At 50.8% G+C, this 16,958-nt stretch overlaps 1 protein-coding gene across 6 annotated transcripts in view; it reads left to right on the forward strand.

The window, feature by feature from the left end:
* The window catches only part of NFYC (nuclear transcription factor Y subunit gamma), a 31,624-nt gene extending 18,548 nt beyond the window's left edge, over positions 1–13,076 (forward strand). For 5 of the 6 annotated variants that reach the window (XM_051794422.1, XM_051794419.1, XM_051794420.1 and 2 more), the window contains 8 exons: positions 744–815; positions 2,057–2,170; positions 2,819–2,914; positions 6,023–6,196; positions 7,151–7,309; positions 10,664–10,771; positions 11,431–11,490; positions 12,166–13,076. In XM_051794422.1, coding sequence (XP_051650382.1) covers positions 744–815; positions 2,057–2,170; positions 2,819–2,914; positions 6,023–6,196; positions 7,151–7,309; positions 10,664–10,771; positions 11,431–11,490; positions 12,166–12,285 — 903 coding nt within the window. In that variant the 3' untranslated portion in view covers positions 12,286–13,076. The remainder of the gene's footprint in view (positions 1–743; positions 816–2,056; positions 2,171–2,818; positions 2,915–6,022; positions 6,197–7,150; positions 7,310–10,663; positions 10,772–11,430; positions 11,491–12,165) is intronic. The other variant, XM_051794423.1, reaches the window with a different exon arrangement.
* Positions 13,077–16,958: the final 3,882 nt, after the last annotated feature.

Consider the following 16,958-nt stretch of genomic DNA (forward strand, 5'->3'; position numbering starts at 1 on the left):
CCTTTGTGAGCAGGAATTCTGCATTCCTGATGCAGTGGGATGTAACCTCAGCCTTTCTCCCTTTTTAAGAGGTTCCTGGCAGCAACACATGGGATTGATGGATTTATTTTAATTCCCCTTTTTATCCTTCAGGAATGGGAGAAGCTTCACTGAAGCTCAGTGGTTTGCCTGACCCAAGGAACACATTGGTGCCTCCCCTCATGCAAAGTTTGGCTCCTAAACCACCATTATTTCCTGGAAAATAGGGAGAAATCCACCTAAAAAAACATATTCATGCAAGGTTTTTAACCCCAAAATTAGGATTGGGCAGCAGGGAAGTACAAACAAAGCAAAGTTTTCATCCAGCTCTCGTTTGGTTTCATTTTCTTCTCGTGACTTTTTGGGAGTTCCAGTGTTTTGTGGGGCCCAGGAAACTTCATTGGATTTGTTGTTTCAGATATAAATAGGTGGAGGAAGGGGTGATATTATATTAGAAACATTCTGCTGTGCAGAACCACTTCAGCTTGGGGGTGAAACAGGAAATCCAAGCATCTGCCAGAAGGTTGGAGTGGAATTAAATCAGTGTAAAACACAGGCAGGAGAGTTCTCAGCCCCGAGGAGGAGCTGCCACACCTGAAAGAAAACAAATTGATGTTACCCAGGGTAATTCTAGGCAATGCAGACTGGTTTTAGCATTTTTTTTTACCTTTATTTTCAGTGAAATGTCAGTTAAGAGTCTCTCAAATGTGAATATCTCTCTGCAGAAAGACTTCAGGGTTCAGGAGCTGCCCTTGGCTCGCATCAAGAAGATCATGAAACTGGATGAAGATGTGAAGGTACACTCAGGGGGTTTTTTTCCCCTAAAATATTCCTGACCCTTTTGATGGATATTGTAGCTGTAATTCCTTGAGCTTCATTATTCTTATCAGCATTATTATGATTTTTAAAGGGTTTTTTAGCAGCTGTCCTGAATGCAAACTTACCTGGCCTTGGGTAATTAAAGCTGGGAAGCAAAACCATATCTGGGGTTTTGGTGAAGGCTTTTTTGCAGTTTTGTTTTCTTGTGGTGAATACCACAAATTTCACAAAGCTTTAGGGTGTTCAGTGGACTGCCTGTGTCAGTTTTTATGGAAAAATCAGCAATAATTGAGGTGGACAAGCTGGGTTTGATACCAGTATTTGAGCTGAGCCCTGGCCATGACACAGGAATTGGCTGAATGAAAACTCCCTGACACAGAAGGAAGGAAAAAGGAGTCACCTGCACCTTGTGCTGCTCCAGCATTCCCTGTTTTTTGAGCTGGAAAACTATCACTTAATTCCTGAGAGAAAAAAAAAGGAATGGATTGTGCTTTCTTCTTGGTTTTCTCAGTGTTAAACTGTCAGGACAACCTTTAATATTTCAGTGAGATCCTGAAAAGTGTGTGTTGTGTTCCTGTGCAAGGAAGCTTCTCATAATCCCTGGAAAAGGATGACCCCAGGCCTCCCAGGGCCCAGCTCAGTGTCTGAACTAAACAAGTGCCAAATTTTTGATGATAAAAGGGAAGGTGAGATTTTTTTAGGGCAGGGAAAGTCTCTGGCCTGCTTGGAATGTTATTTAATAACATTAAAAGGCTGTAGCTTAATAATGAAACAGCTTAATTTTAGTAAGACTTAATTTGAGTGAAAAATCCTAAATGCTCTTTAAGGAAAAGGAATTTGGGGAGGCCAAGCCTTTCCTCAGGGCCCCCAAACCTGCTTTGCCATTTCAAATGATTTCAGTGTGTCAACTATAATCGATACGTTAATTATAAATTATCACTGCTAATTCACAATTATCAGTGTCAAATAAGGGCCAGGTTTTTAAACTGGACCTGCCATCTGACTGGGCCCAGAGGAAGCAGCTTTTCCAGCCCAGTCTGAGATGCCAAACCCTGGGAATTCTGGGGACTCTGCCCTGTCAGACCCACGGATGGGAAAACTCCCCCAAATCCACGTTGAACGCTCGGATTTTATAGATTTTTACCAACGTGCTGAAGTTCCTCTTTGCAGTGTTAGAGCACTGATGGGAAGCCTTAAATAAACTGTATTTTCCTTGCAGATGATCAGTGCAGAGGCCCCTGTGCTGTTTGCCAAGGCTGCTCAGATCTTTATAACAGAGCTCACCCTGCGAGCCTGGATCCACACCGAGGACAACAAACGCAGGACTCTGCAGGTAAAGGACCTGCTCCTGCTCCAGCTGCTCCAAAATCTGCTCCCCAAACCCCTTTGGAAATGTTTCCACAACAGGAGGCATGTTTTGGACATAAGAACTTGAGTACTTGTGTTTGCCACTACAAAGCATGGTGTGCAGTGTAACTGGGCAGCTGAAAGGCTTTTTTATTTCATTTAATTTAGAAAAAAACCAAACCAAAATACTAATCTACAGCTGTCAGATTGTGCCTATGTTGATTAGGAATACAGGGAATGCAGGGATAGCCATCTTCAAAGCTGTTTGTGCCTATATTGATTAGGAATACAGGGAATGCAGGGATAGTCATCTTTCTGCAAAGCTGTTTCGCAGATGTATTTGGGATTTTTAAGTCATTTTTAGAAGAATTCCCCCAAAAAGGCTTGTGGTGGTTGCCATGAGCCCTCTGTGGTGGGAAGCCTGATCTGGTGGGTGAATAAATGACTGCAAAAGCCCCTTATTTCACATTTTGGAGGCTTTGCTCAGCACAAGAAAGTGGTGTTGCTACCAAAACCTGGGACCTGGGAGAGGACATTCCCCCTTGACTCAGGTATAAACAGCTCTAACTTCATTTGTCCAGTGACAGAAGAGACTCCTGAAGCTGAGAGGAATGTTTTCTCCTTGTTGTTGCAGAGGAATGACATTGCCATGGCAATCACAAAGTTTGATCAGTTTGATTTCCTGATCGATATCGTTCCAAGGGATGAGCTGAAGCCTCCGAAGCGACAGGTGAGACATGAAAATGAGCCAGTTCTTGTCCTTTCCCTGCTGTGATTTCAGTCTCTGGTTAAAACAGAGCAGTACAGAATCAGAGGTTTATACCTCTCTTTTTTAGCTGTTAATTTCCTGTAGTTTTCAGGTTCTTAAATTGGTTTTTTTATGGAAATTGAGCTTGAGTGGACATTTACAGAAGCCTGACTTTGGGGGGGGTTACTTAACACCAACAAACCACTGAACAGTTCTGATACCAAATGTGAAAAAATTGATGTTTGGAGTTGCATCCTTTGGCTTGTAAAGGGAGAAACAGGTTTGCTGGCTTGGAAATCCCCCTCCTGCATCCTTTGGGGCAGCCAGTGCTCCTGTAAACATCCTTGACTGGAAGCTGGAAGGTGCTGGAAGGAGCTTTCAGTCGGATGTTTACAGCAGCAGGCTGCTGCTCTCAGCTCAGCACGAGGGCTGGGGGCCACTTCAGTGAGGGCTCATCCCTTTTCCTGGTTAAAAAGTCTGGGAATACCATCAGGGCACCTCTTGCAGGGAACAGCTTTGTTTGGATGATGCTGCTCCTCGGTCAGCAGCTCCTGGAAGCATCATCCAGCAATTAAAAAAATGTAACAAAAAAAGTTATAACAGCTCCCTTCAGCTGCTTTTCTGATAGTTCTGAAGCTTTGCAGTGTGTTGTGCTTTGAAAAAATCCAAGGTGGTCCTTAAAAGAGCCTCCCTGGGGAGTTTGGTGTGACGTGAAACATCTTCTGGCAAGTGTTTGACTTGGAAGTTTGTCTTTGGCATGTTTTTTTTTTGTATTCCAACATAAATCTTGGATAACTTGCAGAATTGTATCTGCTCTGAGTGTAGAGAGCAGCATTTCCACTGTGCACCTGGATTTTGGAGGCTGCTCTTTTCCCTTCCCCCTTGAAGTCCTCGTGGTGCTGCTGAAGTGATGGGCAGAGGGAGGGAATTCACACCTCATCCTTTGGGATGGGGCCCTGAAAAGTTGAGTTTAACCTCACTTTCTGCTTTCCAGAAGCAGGATGAGTGTCTGGTAAATAAGGAAAACCACCTTTCCATGTCACAAATATGCAGGAGAGCCCATCCTGCTGCTTCAGGTTAAAATCAGCAGCACCCCAAGGCTTCATTCCAGGTGTGCTGGGAAGTGCATTCTGCTGATTTATCCAAAACTCCTCAGTTTGGTATGAAATAAAAGACAAAGCAGCCTGTACAGCTGCTCCTGATGCTTTGCTTAGTGGGGGAAGGCAACCTGAAGGTGCTTTTTAAGCTGAAATAATTGACAGGTTCATCCTGGCATTATAAATTCACTTCTTGCTCCTTGAGGTGCCCCACTCACTTTGCTGTTTTTAGAAGTTTTTAGATTTCTTCTAAAGAAGAAATCTTCCTGTGTTTTTTTTTTTGGCTGGGGGTACAACCTGTGTTTTATCTCTACCACAGAAAAGGCTGTTTGACAAGTCAGTGTTGGTTCTGTGGAAGAGCTGGGAGGGGAACCCTGATGTTGTGTTGGTCTGGGAGCTCCAGCTGTGGCTGGAAAATAAAAGATGGAAAACGATGGGACAGAGCGTTAGTTCAAGCAGATTTGGATTTAAAACCATTCCTGCCTGTGGCAAATGCAACTGAACCTGGAGTAGATACTTAGAGAAGTACTCAGTTGCCATAATTATTTCAGGATTCAGCCAGGAATTGAGGATTGGAGCACTCCAGAAATAACCTGCCTAAGGACTGGGCTTAGAACTGCCCCAGCTCCTGAGTGCATGTGGTTTTGTGGTTCACTGGAGACATGCCCTGGTGAAAATTTGAGTTTGGTATTAATCCCTCCCTCAAAGGAATTAATGAAGTGAGGAGGAGTGAACTGCAGGAGCAGGAAGTGCTGGGTTTGGTTGTGGTGGTTTGCAGCACTGTGGGATCACACTGCTGAGAGCCAGGCTGAGAAAGTTGTTCCTGTTCCCAGCCAGCTGGGATCAGTTCAATCTTTGGGGGGTGATTTTCTGATGAAAAATCTCCCAGGAATAAACCTTGAGTTACTCTCCCTCTGAAAAACCAGCATCTGAGTGAACAGGCTCTCCACTGGAGCCCAATACCCACCCAGACATCATCCACTGCTCTCATTTAATGGGAATTTTCCTTTTCCTGCCCAGTTGGATCTGCTGAAGGGAATCCAGGAGCAAGGCTCAGCTAAAGCAGGGTTGTCCAGCAGGCTGTGGAAGTGGGACTGTGCCATGTTGTAGCACGTGTAAACATCCTACACTCTCAGCTGTGAACTCGAGGTGGCTGGGAGAGGATTGTTTACGCCTTCTGCCATGGAGTGAACGTCTGGGAGCTGCATCTTCCCCTGGGGGCCACATCCAGCTGCTCTGGGGAGCTTAGGAATTCTGATTCCTGAGGGTTAACAACTCACCACTCGTTGTAATCTCTGAAAATCCACTTCTTTGCCTGAAATATCGTGAGTCACCGGCGATTTTTGTCTCCTGAGATAAAACAAAGCAGCAGTGAGTTAGAGCACAGCCTTTGGTTCTTCACTCCAGCAGAATCAGCTGGGAAACCCACAGCAGGAAACAGTTCTCAGCCTGGAAAAGCTGGATTTAAATAACTAACCAAAGGCACAGCAGTTGACATCAAATCCATGACTTTTATTCCCAGGGGTTTGACAGCAGAGCTGGATTGAGGTGTGTGCTGGGGCATGGAGCTGAGGAGGGGGTTTGGTGGCACATGAGGCTCTGTAAATCTTCCTGGTTGCAGTCCCTGGTGCATTTGCAGTTCTTCCTGTATTGAGATAACAGGTGATGATGGAATTTCCTGGTGAGGAATTGCATGGATTTCTGCTGTGGTGATTTTTTTATTCATTTCCTTCTCACGGTGACGACGTCATCTCACTGGTGACTCCATGATTAGCCACAGTTCACTGGGAATGGCTTTGATTTCCATGCAGCTGAATAAACGAGGGTCCTGTTTGGCTTTATCACTTCAGATTTACTGAGTTAAACTGTTCCAGGCGAGGTGTTAAATGTTCCTTTGCCACGGGGCACGTTCAGGGGGGATGTCTGGGCTGTGGGGTGGGAGGGCTTGGATGCTGCTGTGTTCCCACTTCCCGGTGTTTTCCCTGTGCTGCAGGAGGAGGTTCGCCAGGCAGTGACCCCAGCTGAGCCTGTGCAGTATTATTTCACCCTGGCCCAGCAGCCTGCAGCAGTGCAGGTGCAGGGGCAGCAGCAGGGCCAGCAGACCACCACGTCCACCACCACCATCCAGCCAGGACAGATCATCATCGCCCAGCCTCAGCAGGGCCAGGTGAGCCAGGAGCTCTGGGAAACCCTGGGGGTGATGGAGTGCTCAGAACAGTCAGTAGCAGCCTGGAAATCATGGAACAGTGTGGCCAACAGGGCCAGGGAAGTGATTCTGCCCCTGGACTCAGCACTGGTGAGGCCACCCCTGGAGTGCTGTGTCCAGTTCTGGGCCCTCAGCTCAGGAAGGACATGGAGGGGCTGGAGCAGGTCCAGAGAAGGGCAACGAGGCTGGGGAAGGGACTGGAGCACAAGTGCTGTGAGGAGAGGCTGAGGGAGCTGGGGGGGCTCAGCCTGGAGAAGAGGAGGCTCAGGGGAGACCTCCTCACTCTCTGCAACTCCCTGACAGGAGGGGGGAGCCAGGGGGGGGTTGGTCTCTTTTCCCAGGCAACCATCAGCAAGACAAGAGGGCTGGGTCTGAAGCTGTGCCAGGGGAGGTTTAGGTTGGATATTGGGAAGAATTTCTTTCCAGAGAGGGTGCTCAGCCATTGGAATGGGCTGCCCAGGGAAGGGGTGGATTCTCCATCCCTGGAGGTTTTTAAGATGGGACTGGATGTGGCATCAGTGCCATGGGCTGGGAACCACAGCAGGGTTGGATCAAGGGTTGGACTTGATGATCTCAGAGGTCCCTTCCAACCCAGCTGATTCTGTGATTCTGTGATTCTATGAATGGGTTTGCCTGGGAGGGACCTTAAAGCTCATCTTGTTCCACAGGCAGGGACACCTTCCACTAGCCCAGGTTGCTCCAGCGTGGCCTTGGACACTTCAGTGGGGCAGCCACAGCTTCTGTGGGCCAAAGGTGGTTCGTGGTGGTGCCCAGGAGTTCAGACCCTCATGTCCTGAGTTCCCCCTGTGTGGTTCCAGCCTCCCCAGGCCTCAGTGGGGGCAGGGGACGCTCCGTCTGTCCCAGCCCCGCTGTTCCAGCCCCGTTTGTGGCTCCTCATCCCTGTTTCTTTTGCAGAGCACCCCGGTGACCATGCAGGTGGGAGAGGGGCAGCAGGTGCAGATAGTGCAGGCCCAGCCCCAGGGCCAGAGCCAGCAGGCTCAGAGCGGGACGGGGCAGACCATGCAGGTCATGCAGCAGATCATCACCAACACGGGGGAGATCCAGCAGATCCCGGTAAGATTTTGCCACCAGGAATGTTGGAAGGGCCCTGTGAGCAAACTGTGAGCTGGTGTTCTGGCATGAGGCTGGCTATGTCTGCTTTTTTTAACTGGGAGAGGAAGTTTGGATTGAGTGGTGTGTTTTTCCTGCACTTAAGAGAGGAAAACTAACCAGGTGTGACATGAAGGGGGATATAAATCCAACCCATCCAGTGTGGACTCATTGCCCACCCCAAACACCTTCCCCTGAGGGAAATAGTCACGATTAGGAAGCAATAAATACAATATTTCCTGGCCAAACCTTAGTTCTTTACCACAGCCTGGTTTCAATAAACCAGAATTCGCTTCTTTTGCCTTTACTTGGTTCTGCCTCTGCAATCTGAAGTCATGACCTGGCAGGCTCAGTGGGAAAGGTGCCATCTGGGAGTTATTAATAAACTTTGATGTTCTAAGAAATATTTCTACAAGTGCTTAGAGCTGGTTGGCTTTGCAGAACCAGAAGAAATCTTCTGGCTTTCACGTCAGCACAGACCTGCCGTGGCTTAAAAATGGGATTTTGGGTACCCAGCATCAGCAGTAACATCCTGACATGTCCTAGGGAAACACAGGGATCAAAAAAAAGTCCTTTTCTCCCCCTCTCTGTAACTCACAACCCCACAAAGCTGAGTCTTTTTGCTTCCCATCTGGAAAATTTCACACCTCTTACAGAAAAAAAGCAAAAGAGTGTTTACAGAACCCAGAGGTCACCCCAGTGACAGAGGCAAGCATTTCACTTGGATTTCTGTTGTGAAGTGTCCCCACAGCTGTGGCAAAACTGAGCTTTTCACACAGGTTTTGCCTTTCAAGGTTGGCTGAGCTTGCCTCTGCACGTCTGGCAAACGCTGGGGCTGTGCCAGAGCATCTGGAAAAGGGGGTGCATCGGAGGACTTGCCAGATTTTTCCAGCTTAAAAGTTCTTTTCATCTCTTTAAGTCTTCAGCTGGTCCCTGCTGCCCTAAGGTGTTGGTCAGAAAGGAGTTGCCAAAAAGGCTGTTTGACTACAAGAAGCTTTTTTTCTCCTCTGCATTTTCCATTACTCTCTTAGACACTCTTTTTTTCTTTTGCTTCTGAAAGTCTGTCCCAGAGACTTGTTCCTCAAAGGGATCTCCAGCTTAAGTGAATCCATTATTCCACCAGCCCTGAATGTTGGATCAGCAGCAGTAGAACAGTTCAAACTTGTTCCCAGTTGTCTCCAGTGGCTGCTGTAACTACAAAAAGGGGCTTGGACCTCTGTTAGGAGAAGGAATTCTTTATGAAATAGCTCTGAGGAAGCCAAAAGCTTCTTGAGGTGAATCCTGTGGGAAGTGCTCCCGTGTTTTCAGGCTGAGGCTGGAGGTTCAGTAATTAGGGTGTGATTTGGAGCAAGAACATGCTTCTGCCTCCCTCTTTCCTGGAAGTACAAAAGAACAGGGAGCTGTGAATGGTCCTCAGAAGCTTCTTGTGCTGCAGATGAGAGACAGAAGCTTCCAAGGCCCAGAGTGTGGCATCTTTGGGAACACTTGGAGCTCTGAGAACTGTCAGGCTGCAGAACAGCCACACTGGAGCAACATTGGATGGAACAGTCACAACTCACAGTTCTCTGGCCAGCAGAGATCCTGTTTTAACTGTAATTAAGAGGATTCTTCTTAACCACGACCGGTCAGAGAACCACAGTTGGTGCTGAAGGAGCTTCCAGCAAGTGAAATAAAATCAAACATGGAGCCACATGTGAGAGCTTTTTTCCCCAGCCTGGAAATCACTTTGGTTTCACACAATTCCAGTCCTTGCTCTCCAGTCTGTTCTGCTCTTCCTGCTGTGCTTTTCTTATTTTCCCCTTATTTCCTCTCTCTCTTGGCGTAGTTAGTGCCATCTTCTGATAGTTCCTCTTCACTCTGGTGTCTGTGAGGGTTCAGCAAAGAATCTTTCATCACCCAAGTTTGAAACTCTCTCATAAAACTGGAAGTGCCTCTGGAGTGCTGGGGAGAACCTTCCTCATGGACTCTGCTGGTTTTCCACGTGCTCCTGGTACCATTTCCTCCAGGACCACAGCTTGCCTGTGGAAAGGTGACTTCTATTTTTCAATACACTTCCTTCCGTTTTGTCTCAGTTTGTCCATCCATTAAATCATAATCACTTGTTTGTCCACGTTAATTTTGTGTTTAATTCAATCTGTGTCTTGGCCAGACCTCTTTAGGCAGATTCCTTGGAGCTTCCTCTCATTTCTGGAAGAACTCTTCCCAAATCTCTTTCACCCATCCAGCTGTGGGGTTAAAATCCAAGCCCCCAGCGTGGAAAACGTGATCTCCCAGGAGACCTCGGTGCAGGAACAAATTCTTTATTGAAATGTTGCTCATGGGGAGTTTATTTGCTCTGGAAATAATATTGGAGCTTTTAGTCACAGCTGGTGGAGTCAGTGGCATTTGTGGGAATGCCAAGACCACGTTCCAGGCACTTGAGCCTTTATCAGTCAGCAGTTTTTAAAGTGTTCTCTGTGCTCTTTTTCCCTTTCTTAAAGAGAAGGAAACTCAAAGCATTTTTTTGTATGTAATTAACCTTAAGACAGTGAATCTAAATGTAGAGGTGAATTAACACAGAATGAAAAATCCAGCAGGAATAACAGTCATAGTGGGACCTTTTTATTGCTCTCAGGTGTGAATTAACAGTGTTACCTGTTTGTATCACCACTTGTGATAATATTATCTTCATATCCCCCCCAAACAGCCAGCCAGCCTTGTGAGATCAGGGTTGTAGGGAGTGAATTTGGGTTTGAATCTTACACGTGGAACACTGACCCAGAAAGGCTCAGCCTTTGCCAGGTGGGGGTTGACACATGTTGGCAGAGAGTTGCACTGAAAGCTTCCAAAGGGTTTTGTCATCTCTGCTTGCTTTATTTATGTGAAAAAAAAAAAAAATCCCATATATTCTTTAATATTTTTGGCAGGATATGACAGGAGTGTCATGTGCAGTAACAGTTTCCTTTGTGTGAAAGGAGACATCAAAGGAGAAACTCGACTCTCTCTCGTAACCAAAACGAAAAACAAGTGTCCTCAGAGCTCTGAGAAATGGAGCAATTAGCGTGTTTTAGCTCCTAACTGACCACTCCCATCCCGGAGAAAGGAGGAATGTGGTGCTTCAGGGCCGTGCAGGAGCTCTGTGCCCTCGGTGCCTGCCTTGGCAGGGCTCTGTGCCGGTTCCTCCTGGGAACTGTCAATCACCTGAGGCTCGGGGGCGGGGGGGGGATCATCCATTGCTCCAGCTTCTGTTGTGGAAACGAGCAGGCAAGTTTGTTGTGTGTCGAGGTTACCCAGTTATCTGTTTAATTTTCTTTCCCTGCCCCCTCCACTTGTCTCCAGGTTCAGTTGAATGCTGGCCAGCTGCAGTATATCCGCTTAGCCCAACCCGTGTCAGGCACCCAGGTAGTCCAGGGGCAGATCCAGACGCTTGCAACCAATGCACAGCAGGTATGCACTCCACAGCAGGGCTCACCTAACTGCTGAAAGGGTTGTTCCCTAGCTCCAGGGGAATTTGAGCCACTCTTGGGCCAGGATTCCTGCCTTTTTCTTTCCTTCCTGTTCCTTCTGTCAGAGTTAAAATAAACCCAAAAGCGAGGAGGCCGCCCCGTGCAAGGTGCATGCAAACTGTGTGTGTGTGTGTCTCTGGACAAAGCTCACGCTGCTTCTGAGCTGCTGGCAGGTAACACTTTGGGTTCATCAACCTTCTCTTCACTTCTGCTCCTTCTGCCTGGGCGAGGGAGGAGCTGTGCAGCCTCTCAGGAGAGGTGGAACACGAGGACCGGCGGTGCTGCCAGCGGGTTGTCTCTCCTGGTCTTGTTGAGGCTGAGGGGGTTCTTCTCTCTGCCTTCCTGCTGCTTTTCGGGCTCCTGGAGGCCACATTCTCCTCGGGAAAGTCAGAGAGGACGTGGTTGTGTTTGGTTTGGAAGGACTGAACCCCCGTGTCCTCTGTTCTTGAGCACCAGCCTGGCCGTGTCGTGCCAGTGGTGGGGTGATGGAGTTTGGAAGAGCCTAAAAAAGCTCTCGAAAGGCAGCAGCAGAATATTGTTAGTGGGGTTGTGACCCTCTGGGAGGGGCTGTCAGTGATCAAACTGCTCTTGTCCCTGTAGATAACGCAGACAGAGGTCCAGCAAGGGCAGCAGCAGTTCAGCCAGTTCACAGATGGACAGGTAAGAGCTTGGGGTTCCTTGGTGCTGCATCTCAGAGGCCAAGGGGCAGGAACACTGTCCTAAACCTGCATGTTCCAGCAAATCAGCTCCTCCCCAGAAAGCACTGCTGCTGCTCCCAAACCCTGAGCTGGAACAGGATAAGGGAATGTTGTGCCAGTCTTAATTCATGTGGATTCTCTGTGTTCTGCTGCCTTTGCTCCCAGTTAATTAATCCTTCACACTCTGTGTGGGACCCATTTTAGTCTTAACCAGTTCAGGATGTCTAACATCAAGCTGTTGCCTGTTTCAGAAGTATCATGGAATGGTTTGGGTTGGGGGGGACCTTGAAGACCATCCAGTGCCACCCCCTGCCATGGGCAGGGACACCTCCCACTGTCCCAGGTTGCTCCAAGCTGGCCCTGGACACTTCCAGGGATGGGGCAGCCACAGCTTCTCTGGGCACCCTGTGTCAGGGCCTGCCCACCCTCCCAGGGAAGGATTGGCCTGATCTCAGTCTGAGTATCAGAATTCACAGAATCCCTCTGTAATGACTGAGCAGCAAATCTCTGGTGGCAACTCCTGGTGTGGGTCTGGATTTTTTGGGCCACCTGCGAGGTGCTTTGAGAGCCCTCCAAAGGTGGGGTGGGTGTGACGAGCACTGACAGTCGTTCCTCTCCCCACATGCTGTGTCTGCAGCAGCTGTACCAGATCCAGCAGGTGACAATGCCAGCAGGCCAGGACATCACCCAGCCCATGTTCATCCAGTCCACCAACCAGAGCTCGGACGCCCAGGCCACGCAGGTGACGGGGGACTGAGCAGGGACACGAGTCCCCTCCGTGTGGGAACCAACACAAACCACCTCAACATTTGCCAAACCAGCCTGGTCTGCTGAACACACCTGCTCTGTGTTACCTGCACCTGGGAGTAAGCCTATAGTAGGCTGCCATCTCCAGTGCACTCTTACACCTTCCTCTGGTGGGTATGAGAATATCCAACAGACTCTCGACAAGAATGCAATATTTTTATTTTTAAACCAATATTTCAGTGTATGCAGCTGCTTGTTCAAACCCAGAGAACTGAGACAGAACTGATCAAAAGGAATTTGTAGCATCTCGTCAAACAACCTGTAAAATGTTTTTTTATTTCTAGTAAGATTTGAGGGTACTGCTCCTGGTTTGTGTCAGAGCTCTATTCCTGCTGTTCTGTTTGTATTTTTTTTTTTTTTTTTTACTCTGGATAGAGCTAGATTTGGTCCTCCCATCTCAGTGGGCTTTAGGGGTGTTTGGGGGGAGTGTGTGTGTGTGTGTGTGTGTGTGTGTGTGTTAGATTTTCCTCTCCTGCCTCCTCTTTTGGAGCATTGTATACAAGGAGTAGGGGAGGAGTGATTAACAACAAAAAAACATGTGAAAACAACAACAAAAAAAAAACATTCCTTGTATTATGATTGTATTTTCTAAGGGCAAAAGATTCTTGAATTTGGCCTCTTTATTCCAGAAAAACTGATGGAATGTGGACAAACCCCAGCCCTGCTGTTACCTGTTGTACTGGCTTGGGTCAATGCATGTAAAATAAGCTTCAGAAAAGAAAATAAATTGCTTTTGTCAGATCCTGTGCCTGCTGTCTGTGGGATCCAGAGCCCAGCAAGGAGCATCCCGAATCCCTGGAAATATTTCACCTGGAGTGGTGAAACAAGCCCCAGGGTTTAAGGGTTGCCTGGACAAGGGGTTGGACGAGGGCTCAGGTGGTGGGAGTGGGGTTGGGTTGTGTGTGGAATTTGGCAGAAAATCCCCCCCTCTGTTCCAGCTGGTCCCGAGATCAGAGGGTTTGGGGGGCTCAAAACCTGGCCAAGGGGGTGTCCCCCCTTGGGAGGACAGACAGGAGAGTCACCTGCCCACTGTCTCCAAGTCCTTTTGGATCTTCCTCCCAGCCAGGTGGAATTTCTGCCCTCACAATAATCAAGGTTGGAAAAGCCCTCCCAGCCCCTGGATCCCCCCCTGTGCCCCATCCCCACCTTGTCCCCCAGCCCAGAGCACTCAGTGCCACATCCAGCCCTTCCTGGGACACCTCCAGGGCTGGGCACTCCAAACCTCCCTGGGCAGCCCCTTCCAAGGCCTGACCACCCTTTCCATGAGGAAATTCCTCCTGGTGTCCAACCTGACCCTCCCCTGGTGCAACTTGAGGCCGTTCCCTCTCCTCCTGTCCCTTGTTCCCTGGGAGAAAAGGCCAACCCCACCTGGCTACTCTACCTCCTCCTCCTCCTTCACAGGGTGCAGAGTCATGTATGTGGCAGCATGTCCTTCATTAACCTCATTAGCATATGCAGGCTGTGTTTTGATGCCAAAATCACCCTTAATCGGGCCAAAAGTTAACTTTTTGGTCGCGACGTCCCTCAAAGTTCGGGTTCTGCGCCTTCGTCTCGTTCTTCAGCACCAAACCAGGACCATCCTCCGTCCACGGGACCCCCCTTGGGCCAACTCAGCCTTTCCTGGTGTCACCTCTGCAGGTCTCCATCCCCCAGAGGTAAGTCAGGAGGTGTGCTGGGGAGGGCTGTGGGGCAGCCCTGGCACTGGTGCCCACTGGCACAAACACCCCTTGGCTGCGGTTTCACAGTGGGGAGAAGAGGCTGTGACACGTGGGGTGTCACCTGTGCCCAGGTGAAGGCAGCTCTGGCCCCCGTGGGTGATTCCCTGGCACTGCCAAGCCCAAAAGTGCAGGGGGAGCAGCTCACCCCGGCTCGGGTGCCCCCCTTGCCAAGAGCTGCAGCTGCTGGGGAAGGAAAACTCCACCTCAGCATTTGGCTGCTGCCAACTGCGGGATGTGGGCCGGGTTGTGCCAGCCCGGCACAGCATTCCCTGCGCCTCCCGGGCTTCGTAAAACCTCAATTCCCCGATGTTGGAAGTTTTCCCGTTCCCGGGGGCCGGCGGCGCGGGGAGGGATGTGCGGGCAGAGCCGGGATGCGCCCGGAGCATCCCCTGAGCACGGAAGAGGTGAAATGGGAGAGGAAAAAAAAGGACCTCGCGGGAAAGGTCCGTGAGTGGGATCGGCCACGAGAGGGCCCCCGTGGGAAGGGCTGGAGCGGGATGGGGCTGCCGGGATGGGGGAGCTGGGATGGGGGCTCGGGGGTCCCTTCCCCGGAGTTGGGGGCTCGCAGATCGCTTTCCTCGGAATTGGGGCCTCCCATGTCCCTTCTCCCGGCAGCCACATCCTCTCTGTCTCCACTCCAAGCTGCCGCGGGAAGGGCTGGAGCAGGGCTGGGAGAACAGGGCAGGGGCACGGAGGTCTCTCCTCCCGGAGCTGGGGACTCGGAGATCAATTCTTCTCGAGTAGGGAACTTGGAGGTCCCTTTTCCCGGAGCTGGGGGCTTGGGGGGTCCCTTCTCCCGAACCTGAGGGCTCAGAGGTCCCTTCTCCCAGCAGCGACATCCTCTGTCTCCTCTCCAGCTGCCACCGATCCCAACAGCTCATCCCACCCGAGGGAAGGGGCCGGGCTGGTGCTGCCCCACCGCCCTCCACGCAGCCAGAGGAGAGGAGTCCCCTCCACCGCCTCCCAAATATCTCTGGCAAAGCGTCCCTTTGGCTTCTGCCAGGGAGCAGAGCCGGGAATCCGCTCGTCAGGATGGAGAGAGACCTGGAAAGGAAGAGCAGGACGGCTGAACAGGCACTGCCTTATCAGCCCCAGGCAGAGGTGGCCGGCGAGGCTCTGCTGAAGGAAAGCTCTTTACCCAAAGCAGTTGGGTTTGCTTGAAATAGGTTAAATTTGAATGGGAATAAATTGCTTAAAGGACAGGAAACGGGAGGCAGACGCTGCTCCTGAAAGGAGTTTCCAGCTGTTGCATTAAGTGAATGAAATTTGGCTGAAAATAAACCCTGTTGTGTCCCAAGGGATCAGAGGGGCTGGGGGTGGCTGGGCTGAATCCCTGGTTATATCTAATCAGGCACAAGAAATCTGGTCGTGTTCAATAAGAACCTTCTCGATCACAGATTCACAAATATGGGGTTTGCTGAAGGAACAAAAACACGGACTCAGAATGGCCCAGTCCTCTCCTCCTCCTCCTTCTTTATGTATAGCACAGTCTGGGGGGAGAGCTGAGTAGTGGAACCGTGCATGTGGCAGCAGGTACCTCATTAAGCTGATTAGGGGGTGTGTTTTGCTATTGAGATCAACCCGGGCAAAAGTTATTTTCTGGCCTTCGAAGTTCCAGTCCTCTGATTTCGTTTTGCAGAGCTGGTCACACCTCCAGGGACCCAGGGGATGGAGGCTGAAGAGGAGGAGGAGGAGGAGGAGGAGGAAGGGGCAGCACTTCTCTCCCAATATCCCGTTTCTCCGGGGGGTGATGAGCTCAGCACTGCCCTGGGTGGGACAGTGGTGGCACTCGGGCACTGCCAACTCGGTGTCCTGCAGGGTTGGCTGCTGGCAGCTGCCCTTCCCCACCCCATTCCAAGGAAAACTCCCTGTGCTGAAGGTCACACTGCCACCCTGGGGACCAGGTCCCAGAGGGCCACCAGGTGTGAGAGGCAGGGAAAGGCACCGTCCTGTCACGGGCTCTGGGTCACCACCTGCAGCCAGCGCTGGAAAACTGTTCCCTCGGGGATCAGCTCTGGCTCTTCTCCCCCACGGGACTCAGATCCATCTTCCCAGGGACCTGCTGCCACCAGAGGGAAGTGGCTGTGAACTGGAGAGCCCAGGGGTGCAGGGCTCTCTTGGAGTCCCCATCCATTTTTCCTCCCTCACCTTTGGAGATGGGAAGAGGAGCCGAGTCCCTGCCCTGTCCCACCCCCCCGTTGCAGCAGAGTGGGGTGGGATCATCTCTGTTCCTCCTGTGGGGCTGCTCTGGGATGTGCCCCCGCTCCTGGTGACACTGGCACTGCTCCCAGCTTGGGGCCAGGGCAGTGAGATCTGGGATGGCCCCACAGCAGCGCCAGGACCTGGACTGGGGGCTCCCCCTGGTTTTGGGGCAGAGCAGCCCCCAGCCCAGAGGGCAGTAGGAAGAAGGGAGCAGAGGGAGGCCTGGGTGTCCCAGACACTTTGTCAGAGCGTGGTGAGCACCGATGCCAGGAGCTCAGTGCCCTGGGATGAGGCCAAGCCTCCCGGGAAGCAGGTGCTCCACAGCCCTTCCCAGTCCCCCACCACTGTCCCTGGACAGTGCCATCCCTGGGACCCCTGGAGCCCCCAGCTCTGCCCATCTGCTCACTCAAGTCAGGCTCCCTCACACACAAGGACTGGGTGCCTCCTCCCCTCTGCAGTGTCACCCCCAGGACCCCCCAGCACCCCCAAATCTGGGGGGCCAGGCAGGGCTTTTCTCCCATCCCTGTCCCCCCATGAGGGGTCCCAACTGCCCCAGTCCCACCGGTCCTTCTCCCCACCCCGCTGCTCTGCAGCTGCATTCCAGGCCTGCAAAACTTACTGGAAATCCTGTAGATGCAAATCCTGGCCTCCAATCCGTGCCAGGAACTTGAGCTGCAATCCCGAGAGGGCAGCAGGCTCCGAG

Source organism: Manacus candei, unplaced genomic scaffold (genome assembly GCF_025592945.1).
Source record: "Manacus candei isolate 608988 ecotype Guabito, Panama unplaced genomic scaffold, ASM2559294v1 h1tg000038l, whole genome shotgun sequence".
Taxonomy (NCBI): Eukaryota; Metazoa; Chordata; class Aves; order Passeriformes; family Pipridae; genus Manacus; species Manacus candei.